The sequence below is a fragment of the Uloborus diversus genome, chromosome 2, assembly GCF_026930045.1.
Source record: "Uloborus diversus isolate 005 chromosome 2, Udiv.v.3.1, whole genome shotgun sequence".
Lineage (NCBI taxonomy): Eukaryota > Metazoa > Arthropoda > Arachnida > Araneae > Uloboridae > Uloborus > Uloborus diversus.
Window position 1 is genome coordinate 52,030,662 of NC_072732.1, and position 12,961 is coordinate 52,043,622.

A 12,961-nucleotide genomic window follows, 5' to 3' on the forward strand; every position below is an offset into this window, starting at 1 on the left:
ATTGGTTCTATTTTTTCTATAGCTTGGGTTCTAGTTCTCCGTTATAAACACTCATTTTTAGGCTAATTTTACTAGGCTTAAAAAATCTTAAAATAAATTCAATTATGTTTATGATGGTTCAAAAATTACTATATAGTTTGGTTTTGTTGTAAAAAATATTTGGAAAAAAACAAAATCTTTATTGTAAGCATACCAGGGTTTTCTCTACGGTCCCATTTTTCGAAAATTGCGAAAAGACTATCTCAATTGCGAAAACGAAGCAAAGCATTTTTGCTTTTTTACTCGAACAAAAAATTAGTTAATTTAAAAGAAAAATAAACAATGTATGAGCCAAGAGAGGAACCGGCATGGCGATAGTCAACTTAATCTTTTTTAAATCTTAAGCCAAGATTTAAAAATTACTATTAAGTTCAACAATACTTAGTCTTCCTGCATTATGTCCCCCTCAAGAACTGCATTATTAGGAGGAGGGGAGTGCAACGTTCTAACCAAACATGTAGTTTCTTTTTTTATTTTACCTTAAAAGAATAGCTGCTGTATTTATTTCTTTAAAGATGTCATAGATGAAATAAGAATTTTATTGTCATCTGGAGATGGAAGCACATTGAGGCATTTAGAAAGATATGAGAATATGCGAAATTTCAGCATTTTGCTAAAACTTTCCCTACAGTTTCAGCTTTTACTAAAGAACTTTTGAACCTAGCTTAAACACTGGAGCATACAGCTCACATTGTTAGATGTAGCTGATATATAATTTGATGAATAAGCAGATCATGAATTTGCATTGTATTTGTTTTCAATCGGAAGAATTTCGGTGTGGAATCAACATTAAGTAATAAAAATTTTTAGAGAAAAGCGGTTAAATTTTTTTTCTTTGTATAAACTTCTATTTGAAAGTTGAATGCAATAAGAATTTCTCTGGTGAAATTACCACTCCTTTAAAAATAAGTTTAGTCATGCATTCTTATTTTCAGTAAAAAATGAGCAATGATTTGCATTATATTTAATTGAAATTTCTTGTGAAGTATTCAGTTTTGCTTTTCATTTTTCAGGTACTTCAATCAACGGTTAAACGTAATCTGCGAATTTGTTCCTCAATTAGTCTTTCTTGTTTCAATTTTTGGATACTTAGTTCTACTTATATTTTCAAAATGGACAAATTATGATGCAAGATTGTCTGGTTGTGCTCCTAGTCTACTCATTATGCTCATCAATATGTTCCTTTTCAAATATCCTGATGAACCTTGTTATTTAAAAAAAATGTATGGTGCACAAGTAAGTTTTATTTTATCTAATATATATTATAATGTAGAAATATTTTTTGCTTACTTTCTAATTCAAACCTAAGCAATTTGAGTTATTGTACCTCTTGAACTAATATACAAAGTGTCCAAAAAGTCCTTGACACTTTAAAAAAAATCATAGAAAACCAACAAATTGTCATATGAATTTGCGGTTTGCACCATAATACTTCACAGGTTGAAGAGTTTTTGTGACATCGAAAAGAAAAAAAAATGAAAAGGGGAGAAAAAGAAGAAGAAAAAACACATTTCGCAGCCAGGGTGTCAGTATATGCTATGCTTGTAATTCTTCGTTTAGTAATTTTCATTCCTTTTTGCGTTTTCCCATGTCAACAGAAACAATTTAAAACTTACTTTTAAATCGTTATTGAGAATAAAAAGCATTGAGAATAAAAAACTATTTCATTATTACGAAATAGCACACTTATTGAGAAGGAAAGAAAAACATAGAAGAAATAAAGACGTAAACCTTGGGTCCTAAACCTAAACCAGTTCTGAAACAAATCACATGAAGAAGAAGCATTAAAAAAAGCAATTCATTGACTTCAGCCATAGTAGATGAATGGAAAGCAGATTAAAATTGAGACTTAATTATAGCTGCATTGCTGATATTGTGGAAGGCTGGCTGCTATCATTAATAGCTGCTGAAGCTTTTTAGAAGAGATGGACAATTGTGGGCAATTTGTTCATTTTCAATTTTAAATTGAAATCAAGCTTTTTTTTCTAATTCATTATTATCATTTTTTTTAGAGCCTTAACTCACTTTATTGCAATGGCAAATAACTAAAGGATACATTATTCTGTGTTCACAAGTAACACAAAAAGGTGATTTTTGTTAAGTGAACTCCGTTAATTTGTTAAGTTGCTTGAAGAAAAATTAAGCAAGATGCATTTTTACTTATATTCATTTACAAAAGTCTACATCAAAAATATAACAAAACTACAGCAAAACCACTTCAAATGTAGGTAAAGGTTATAATTGTTGTCACAATGGTAAAGATAAATGTATCATAATTTAACAAAATAAAAAAATATTGTGTATGCAAAATTTAATAATTGTTGTGTATATTCAACTTTTTTTTTTCTTTTTTTGCAAAAATTTTCCAACATTTTGTGAATTAGTCACTTTGATCCCTGGTATTATTTCAATTAAGAATTCATTTTATTACCCATATTGCTAAACTAGACTTACTCTTTTGCAATTCAAAGAGTTATTAATGTCAATATTTTTAATAGTTCCTTAGTAATATTTTGAATATTTTTATCATATTTTTCATTTTCATGGAATTTATAGTGTTTACTTTGTCATTTTTTAAAGGTGTGTAGCAGAATTTTATTTTATGTAAGAGCTTCGTCTGTTTGCCTCCTGTTGTTATTTTTTTAAGCTTGCTAAATTAATTTTTGGTTAATTATCATTTTCTAGGCTGTATTTCAAGGAATGCTTGTTACAATAGCTCTCTTATGCATTCCTTGGATGCTTTGTGCAAAACCTTACATGTTATACAAGCAATGGATCACAAGACCAGCTACGGTAAGTATTTTTACTTTTATAATTTTAAATAAGTATACAATAGAATCAAATTTATTTGGAGTGTCAGGATCAACTTTGTTGCCTTTTTAATTATTTTGTGTTCGCATGGATAAATTATAGTAGCAAAAATGCATCTATGGGAAGCAAAACATTGACTTTTTGGTAAAGCATTATCTATTATTGATAAAACATTTCAGTGACCAGGCTTTATTCAAATGCCACTCATGTTTTTGAACCAGAGAGCAGTAAACCAATTGATTGTTAAAAATATGGTCTGAAAAAACTGAAATTTTTTTTAATGTGATTAAAGCAAAAAATCAACATAAATAAAGCATAAATTTTGAAGAAAATACAGCATATAGCTTTTTTAAGGCTACAATGGAGCCTCTTCAGCAGTACAAGAAGCTCACCAACACAACCAAAAGTCGCAAGGGAAGTAACAACAACCATGTGGACACCCGTATTTAAAAGAGGGCCAACCAATAGAAAGTCAGGACACAAGTCATCAAAAAACCAATCAGCAAATGACAGATCAACCCTGGGCTCAGAGCAAAGGGGAGAGACAACAATCAGAAGACAGGAGACAAAAAGAGAGAGAGAATGAAGGAACCAAAAACACAACTATAACAATTGCTTCCAAATATCATGAAAAATGGAGTACTGGAAAAATCATCGACTCAAGAATGAAAATTTTTCCAAATATAGTAAGTTTCCCAGAAATCGAGGTCATAGACCGAAGAACATTTACAAATTATCTTTGCGGATGAAAAATCAAAACAGTGGCCAGAAGTCCAACAATGCTGAGCGATGGAAGAATGAGCACGTTCTTTAAGTTTAACATAATTTTCATGCTCTTTTTGACAAAAATTAGTCATACTGCAGACACTCGTGTCCGCTTTATGGTGCGGATTGACTCATAAATTGAAGGCAATCCTTGGTATGTTACTTTTGGCTTAGCTTACTTTTGGCTCCCTGGTGAGATAAATTTACTTTATCTACCAGTTTGTTAGCGCTCTCAGCTTCAATGAGAGGACATCTGCCCCCAGCTCGGCTATTCACTAATCCAGACTAATGAGTTCTAACAAGAATGAAACTGCAGTCTCTGGATGTGATAACCGGGCCGTCTGGTATATTGCAAGATAAATGCTTATTTAAGGATTCGTTTTGCTAATTATGCATACTACTCAAATTATCCAGATTGCCTTTGGCCCCAGTCAGTGCGAATAAATGAGGTTGTGCTGTAATTTGTGCTATGTAATAATTTGTATAGCACAGGCATTTAACTAAAACAACCTTTATTCTTCATTGGCTCAAGCAATGTTCGGTAATTCAAGTTCATTGCTTCAATCAAATTAAATAAAATTTAAAAACTAGCTTAGTATGTATATGCAGAAAAACCTGAATAGATATTGGATACTGCCAAAATTACTCGTTGTTACTCTGAGTGACCACTTCTCTTAATGACCAATTTTTCTCGCTGCTGCGGGTGGTCACTCCTGAGAAGTTTCAGAGTATTTGTTTCAAATTTCAGAGTAATGTTTCTCTTGGATGCTATCAAATTTTCTGAAAATTTGGTAAGTTTTTTGGAAAACTTTACCTGTTATGTGCCAAAAAACGTGAAGGAAATTCATATTTTTGAATAAACAAATGCTTGTCTCCATGAATTGACACTTTTATGAAAACTCATAGAATAATTATATAAAGATAGTAAATTAATTTTGCAAAATTGACAGTTTGTTCTAACACATGTGCTGATTTTCATTTAAATTAGTTAAATTGTTTATTTACATGCTTACAATTCATGCACAATTCCTTGTAAAAAGGAAAGCTGAAATTTTGAACCTGAAATGCATAAATGTGTGTGTGTGTTTTAATTAAAAACTTTCAAATTTAAGTACAATTTACAAAATTTTCTCTTCATAAACTAACAATCAATTTCACTGCAGACTGGTGCCAACAAAACCGGAGAGGAAGCATTAGCTGATGGTGACGGCGTTGCAAAAGAAGTTCAACCAGCTGAACAAACTGTTTCGGAAGACTTTGATTTTGGAGATATTTTCATCAATCAAGCTATCCATACTATTGAATATTGTCTTGGTTCAATATCTCACACTGCTTCATATCTTCGATTGTGGGCGCTAAGTTTAGCACATGCACGTAAGTTCAAAATTTCTTTAGGTTTTGTATTCAATATTAGATTGTAAATTACTTTGTTACACCCTCCTTGGAAGTTTCTAATTAAAAATTTCCTTTCTCCGCAAGAACTTACTCTTTGAATTTTTTTTACCTACATTTACCTAAAATGTAACGAGTTTTTATTTCCATGTCAGATATTCAAGCACATTAATTTATATTACTTTAACTCTAATATTCTAATTCATGTCATTAAACTTTTTTTCATTTCTGATAAACATGTATGTGTATGCATATTTTTGAAAGCATATTTTCTGAAAAAAAGTACAGTCGAATTCGCTTATGTAATGAAATAGCCAATTTTCCTTGAAAAATTAATAAGCGGGATATATCGTTAAATGGGACTAAAATAAGACATTATAGGTTTGGTACATTGAAAATGCATTACATTATTCTTTTAACTGATATTCTAATAGGCGGGCTTGACTGTATTTACATTTTCAAAGCTTGTTTTTTTTTAAAACTTTTATTGACACTTTTAACAGTATAAACAAATAAATTACATCGAAAACATTGGGAAATAGAGCGAATTTCTTTTGTTTTCATGCTCTTTCAGAAAGTACTTATAGTCTTACTGACATAACTACAAGCAACACTAGAAATAACCCAGTTGCTGTAGTAACCTACTTCAAATTAGTATTCTTGAATTCATTTACTGGCTCAATAAATGTAATGTAAATAAGATTAAGTTTACTAGATGTTCAATTTTTATTATCACTATTTTTTAAAATTTGTATTTTGTTCTAACATGAGATTTCTTTCATATAGAGCTCTCAGAAGTTTTATGGTCTATGGTTCTTCGTCTTGGACTTGGTGGAGTTAACGGTATAGTTCTGTATTTAACATTTGCAGCGTGGGCAGTTTTAACTGTTGGTGTACTCTTAGTCATGGAAGGTTTGTCTGCATTTCTGCATGCTTTGCGTCTACATTGGTAAGATGGTATTATTTTTTTTATAAACTACATACAGTGGCTCCCAAAAGTGTTCGTACACTTTGAAATTTTTTAGTCAAACCCAAATAACTCGAAACTGAATATGAAGTCCAATATTTTTTCACACCATTCCTATATCATTCTTAATACAACCTATTGGTTTTTTCAAAATATTGACGGATCTTCTTTTTGAAATGCGTCAGAAAACGAAGATACAGAGAAATAACACGCCACAAAAGTCATCGTACACTCAAATATTTTCGAATAAATTCATGATTAAAATTATCATATGCCGTTTTATTAATATTTTTGTATTGTGTTGACCCTTTTAAGTCATTTGGCTTAAATTTTTTGTTTATTTATTCCTTAATATTGTAATTATTAGTGTAAAATGGCTGGTATTCGTAAAAAACAGAAAACACCATTCAAAATTTGAATTTTTTCCCCACAGTAGTGGTAAATTGGTTTGAAAAGTCTCTAAATTAGTTGATTTATTTGTTTGTATAGTAAAGTGCTTGATAAAATGCTTCAAAGAAAGGAATCGGACCGAAAACAAGGTAAGAAAAGGTCAACCGGCAAAGTTGACAAAACGTGATCGGAGATTTAAAGTTAAAAAAATTATGAAAAATACACATTTGAGTGCTGTAAACGTTTCTGCAGAGTTAAATGAAACATATTACATTTAATTTTCACCTAAAATTGTTCGCCCAGTTCTCTGATTAGCTGGATTAAATGGGACCTCTTCACGCAGAAATTTTCTTGGTCGTGCGAAAAACAGAAAGCTTACGCTTTTCGTCGCAAAATCAATTATAAATAAGTTAAAAACGTTTTAGAATCACGTCTTACTTACAGATAAAAATTAATTTAACATTTTTGGTTAAATTGTTGTATAACTGCAAGTAGAAGAAAAAATTAGGCACTTAACATAGCTGCCAAGTGCTCCGTTTTTCCCGGAGTTTCTCCGATTTTTATTGCGTACTCCAAAAATCCGATTTTTTCCAAAAAACTCCGTTTTTTTTGACTTTGCTTGTACACTTTTCGATTTTTGAGGAAAAAGAAGAAATTTCCCTATCCTCGAAGGCAGGAATTGTGCGCAAACTCAACAAAAGAGAAGACAATTTGATGCTTTGGAAGCTTAGTGTCAGGATAAACACTGAGGGGGAGCGCGGATTGGAGATCGTCGTTTTTTCATCGAGCATTTCAGCTACGTGTAAAACGTAGCCGCCATGTTTGGTCATTCACAAGATGGAAGTTAACAGACGATACTTAAGCGCCTTCGTTTTCAAAGACAAAGCAGAATTGGGTGTTTCTTTTAACTGCAAACTAATGAAAATAAGCAAAATGTGCTGCAAAATGTTTTTTTTTTTTGGTTATTTTAAATAATTTTATTGAGAAATATGAAAACAGTTATACCATTTAAAATTTCATTTTATCCTTATTGCTTTGGACACGAATGTGCTAAAAATTCGCAATTAAATTGTAGTTTCATGGGGATTTTTTATTTTTGAATTATTTTCATGCTATAAATTCAAAATTTTATACCTGAATTTTTGACTTAGTCGCCATATTTGGTCATTTGCGAGATTTTAGTACACAAGACTCTTAAGTGGCCAAGTTTTCATAATTGGAATTAGTTGTTTATTGGAATGCAAACTATTGAAAATAATGCAAAATAGGCTTTTTTTTTCGGAAAATTCTAAATTTTTTTCTTGAAAAATGCAAAATTTTTTCTTCAGAATATTATTCTATCCTCATTGGGTTAGACTCTAATGTGCTAAAAACTCGCTATTTCGTCTAAATTTTAGTTTTTTTAAGGCTCATTAATTATTTATAATTACTTTTAATGCAACAAACTCAAAAATCTATTGTCTTGACTTTTTCGCGTTGTTACCAAGTTTTGTCATTTGCAACATGAAGTAGACAAGACTATTAATAGCCTAAGTTCCCGAAAACAGAATTAGTTGTTTGTCTCAATACAAACTATTAAAAATAACAGAAGGCAAAAAGTTATGTTTTTTTTTAAAATAATTTTCTTGAAGGGGAAATTTTATCTACTTGATCCTTATTGCCTTGTAGGCTTTGCTATAAACTGAAACTATTTCATCTAAATTGAAGGTTCCTGCTTCTCATTCATTTATTTATTTTTTTTATTTTTTTAAATAAATCAGAAACCTATTTGAACTTAAATTTTCCATGTGCAAAAAAAGTATTGAATATCTCTCTTTAAATCCTATTCATCTTTTTTTTTAAAGGGAAGTTGTAAAAACTGCCTCCCCCACTCCAGTTTGTATTTCAAAACTTAATGACATTGGTGGCCACTAAGTTTTTGGAGTCGAGTGCCACTGGCCACTTTCAAAATTTCAGAGTCTTGACCTTTACTATGAAGTTGCTTTACTTCCAAGTATAATAAATAATTGCTTTTTTTAATCTTCAATATGTTCTTATGCATGTAGCATATGTATAAAAGCATATTTTTAAAAAGGATTGCAGTTTTATTAAATCAAACAGTAATCATGTTTTTTTAAAACTTTTCAATATGTATCTATGTAATGTTGCTTTTTTAATGTAAAATAATTTTGTTTTAAACTTGGTTGTAGTTTTGTTGAAAATCTAACATGAAAATTTAGAAAAGCATTTTATAAGTGCTTAGAATTTATGGAAACTTATGGTACAGAAGGAAGGTTTAGCGCAGGCCACGATTTCATGCTCCTATTTTAGACCTCAGTGCTCCTATTTTTTCCCTTAAGTGCTCCTATTTTTTGTATCTTGAGGTTGGCAGCTATGCACTTAATCTTAAGAACTTATTTGGATCAGTTAATCAGGACGGTGGAGGTGCTCTAGTGTGAGGGTGCATATCAGCATCAGGATTTGGTAGTTTGTAATTTTTTGATGAAATAATGAATCATGCTGTTCCTTTAAATATTTTAAAAACCAATTTTGAACTCTTAGCCAAAAATTTGGTTATTGGAAACATCTTTGTTTTTTATCAAAATAACGATAAAAAGCACACGGTTTTCAACATTTGCGTCTAGTGCCACCAAAATTGTCCTAAAGTTTCGAAAATATCCCCCAAATCTCCAGGTTTTAACTTAATGTAACGTATTTAAAGTTATCTGGAGGCTAGATTACGAAAATAGGGCTTTAAAACGAAAATAGAGCTAGAAACAGTAATACTCGAAGTGTGGTAGAACACTTACTCAGAAATTACGCAAAAAAAGAAAGAAAAAGAATGAAATCTTTTCCCAGACGTTTAAAAGGTGTTATGAATTTTGTATGATATTCTACTAATTAATAACTTAATCAAAAGTTAGATTATTCAATAATATATAGACATTTTAGAAAGTGTACGAAAACTTTTGTGAGATAAAATTTCCGACACTTTTTGTTTTTTGATTTTTAAAAAATTAAGTTTTAATATTTTTTAAAAACTTTTCATGTAGTTTTGTTAAAAATTGATCATAGATCTTATAATTAAATACCTATTTCAAAATATTAATTCTAACCAATTGATTGGGGCCTATTTCGTTGAAAGACGCAGGTGTACAAAGACTTTTGGGAGTCACTGTAGTTCAATATATTCATATCATTTATAAAAGGTTAAAAAGCTGATAGAAAGTCATTAATTATATTTTGAGATAGAGCATTGTCTTTTGTTGATCAAGAATACATGTTATTGTACTGTTTTGGATATATACTAAATAAATATATTTCTTAAATTTCTATCTGGCATACATTACCCTTGTATTTATCTTTTTAAAATTTAATACAAGTCTCATTAAAGATAACAGCTACATTAAAAATTAAATAATATTTATTGTAATTTGCCACTTCATCTGCCAGCTTTGGTAGTTCCCCCCTGATTTAATAATTCTTCACGTGCGTTTAAATGTCGATAATAGTTTAGGATAAAACAGGTTCTACTGTATATTTTTTTCTATGTAAGCATGATTGCTGTATCATAGGAATTAATACAAGAGCTAATAAAATAAAGTGCACTTACTTTCTCATGCATTTAGATAGTTTCCCACAGAAACTGGCTGCCATAGCAATTTTTTTTTTGATGTAGCATTGAACCAAAAAAAAAAAAAAAGAACGCTACAATTAAAATAATAATTGCAGTTTAGGAAGTTATGATGATTGGAACAGTTTCTTTAGAAGCATTAAACTGTAGATCATATTTGCTTTTTTAAGTAAACTCATTGATAGCTAATTCTTCCAAAGTCAGGCAAAAGCTTGACCAAAACTCTTGACTCATAGCACAGGCCTACATTTTTTGGTCATGAAAAAGCGTTTCAAGTTTAATAGGTGCCCTAGAGTAAATGGGGTGTACTGATCACGAATCTGTGCTTAGTGTTTTTCCAGCACGTCAGGTTTTCAGGAAAAGAGTGTTTGAAATTTTTCATAGAAACTGTCAAAAATAATGAGAGAATATTTATTAAAACTATATTCTTACGTTAGACAATCCTTGGTTTTTTTTTTGAATAAATCGTTCTCTTTTCCACCCAAAACTGCATAACTTGTTTTTTTTTGTGGATTTTTGTGAGCGAGTCCCTCTTCAGAGTCCAGCAGTAATCAGCCATCATTCTAATATCTCATCTTCCTTGGTAACTTCTCTCCATCTCCTTTATGTCTTGATGGAACCTCTCTCCTTGTTCCTTGCTAACAGCTCCAAGATTTTCGGGAAAATAGTCAACATGGGAATCCAGGAAATGAAGTTTAACGCTCATATTGCATCCCGGTTTTTTATAATTTTCGACCATGTTGGCTACAATATTTTTTTAGTTTGGAGACTTGTTGTTTCCCAGGAAACTGTCTATGACTTCTATGAAAGAATTCCATGCGTCAGATTCATCCTGGGTCATAGTATTCTGGAACAATCTGTAAGATTTTAATGCTCGGATTTGAGGGCCTACAAAAATTTCTTTACGTTTAGCTTCAGAAAGTGCAGGAAATTTGTCGCAGAGGTATTTAAAGCAGTCACCTGCCGCAAGTTTAAAATCCATTATCAAAGAAAGTGAAAAATTGTTTTCTAAATGAATTGAAGAACATGGGAAAATCCAACATCTAAGTGGAACTGCTATGGAACTTGGTAACAGTTTAGATCTGAACTATTTTTTGTCGGGGACACCGTCCACCTCGAACCTCATTTCGACCAAACTTGGCTTCTTTTTCACATTTATGTTTTGTTGGGATTTTGATCATTCCCAAGTTGATTATCATGAGTTTTCTTGTGATGTCCATATGTGCATATGAATGTATCTCACATAACTCAAAAATGATGGTTGAAATTTTGCATGTAAACCATGAGTGCTCTCTAGCTGTGTACCTTCCCTTTGGGTTGCATTCGGAATTTTCAAAAGGTGTGTTTACATGCTTTTTTGGGCAAATCAGTGTTAAATATAATACAGAGTAAAATATCGTCATAAATTGGCACCCAATTTGCAACATATCGATAAGTTTTGGTCACCAACTTTGTTACATTTATTGATGATGACATAATATTGCAATTATGGTTTACTTCTTTCTTCAAAATTAAGATCTCCTCCCCCTTTTTTCTCTTCCTAGGGTTGAATTTCAGAGCAAGTTTTATCATGGTGCTGGTTATATGTTTGTGCCATTCTCATTTGAGACCATATTAGCAGCCGGAACAGATGAATAAGTTGAAATGTGTTCATATGAAGAGAGTTTTTTTTTGAGAATGTATGTAAATTTAACATCGTTTTTGAATTGTTTTAAATTCCTGTCTTTCAAAATGTTCTTGCCACATTGTTCAGCATAATTTCGATTTATTTATTAATTTTATCGTTTTGTTTTATTCATGATCTGAATGCCTTCATAGATGCCTTTTGTGTGGACTTTCAAATATGATTAATGAATGATTCAACAAGGCATTATTTGGGAACTATTTTACATCCTATGTGTGTTCAAGTACAAAACATTATTATTTCTCATTTTAGCTGTACGTTTCATTTAAATTTATATTAATGTTTTATAATTCAGTTTCTCTCTCTACCCTCCCCCCCCCCCCCCATCTAACTTTTAGATTCAGTTTCAAAGATTTGAATTCTAAAAAACTAATACATTAAAGCGTTCAATGAAAAATAGCCTTTCATTAAAAAAAAATTTAAAACCTTGCTTTTTGTGTGATCATGTTACACTGTTGAATCCGTGCATTTATTTTTTTGCTTGTTGTATAAGTTACATATTGTTAAGAAATTATGTTTCTTTTCTGTATATATGTTTTTTTGACACATAAGTTGACATGTTTTTACACACTTTTAAAATTTTAAACTACATTTGAAAATTTTATTTAATATGTTGAATTTGTTTCCTCTGTGATAGTTTGCCAAAGTAGTAGTAACTTATAAAAATATAGCTGTGAATTTTTTTTGTTACTGCTTTTTTAAATGTATGAATATAAATGTATTTTGCTGTATTTTGTGGAATAGTATAAGTTTAAAATGCTGACGTATATTTTAAATAATTATTTATGGTATTATTCCTAAGATTAAAAAATCAAGCATGAGCAGAATAATACTTAAACATAAGAATATAGCTTTAACGTTAGACGTATTAAAAATTTGTTTCTTAGAAAATGTGCAATATTGTAATTTGGGGCTCATTTTCAAATAAATGAATGGAAAAATTATACACAATTTACTTAACTGTATGATTAAAATCATTAGAAAATGCATTTGTTTTATGATTATTGTGAATGCGAGACATACATACTCTTTACATCACAAAATAAGTAAATAAATTTTACTTTTTTAGTTTACTTGGCAACAAGCGTTTCCCATGCTGTTAAAAATACTTCAATTTCTTAAAAGAACAAAAAATGGTACATACAAAATACCCCCAAAATATCCAAAATGTACATACAAAATAATAAAATTCTTCAATTTCTTAAAAGAACAAAAAATGGGACATACAAAATAAATGTGTTTACTGAGTTAAATTTTTGAACCTCAGTTAGAAATTCATGAAAATGAGATTAAACATTTT

The 12,961-nt window shown here is 30.4% G+C and overlaps 1 protein-coding gene across 2 annotated transcripts in view; it reads left to right on the forward strand.

Moving 5' to 3' along the window:
* The window catches only part of LOC129235132 (V-type proton ATPase 116 kDa subunit a 1-like), a 52,672-nt gene extending 39,775 nt beyond the window's left edge, over positions 1-12,897 (forward strand). For both annotated transcript variants that reach the window (XM_054868821.1, XM_054868822.1), the window contains exons 15-19: positions 1,053-1,275; positions 2,725-2,832; positions 4,779-4,989; positions 5,794-5,956; positions 11,522-12,897. In XM_054868821.1, the coding sequence (XP_054724796.1) occupies positions 1,053-1,275; positions 2,725-2,832; positions 4,779-4,989; positions 5,794-5,956; positions 11,522-11,615 (799 nt within the window). In that variant the 3' untranslated portion in view covers positions 11,616-12,897. The remainder of the gene's footprint in view (positions 1-1,052; positions 1,276-2,724; positions 2,833-4,778; positions 4,990-5,793; positions 5,957-11,521) is intronic.
* Positions 12,898-12,961: the final 64 nt, after the last annotated feature.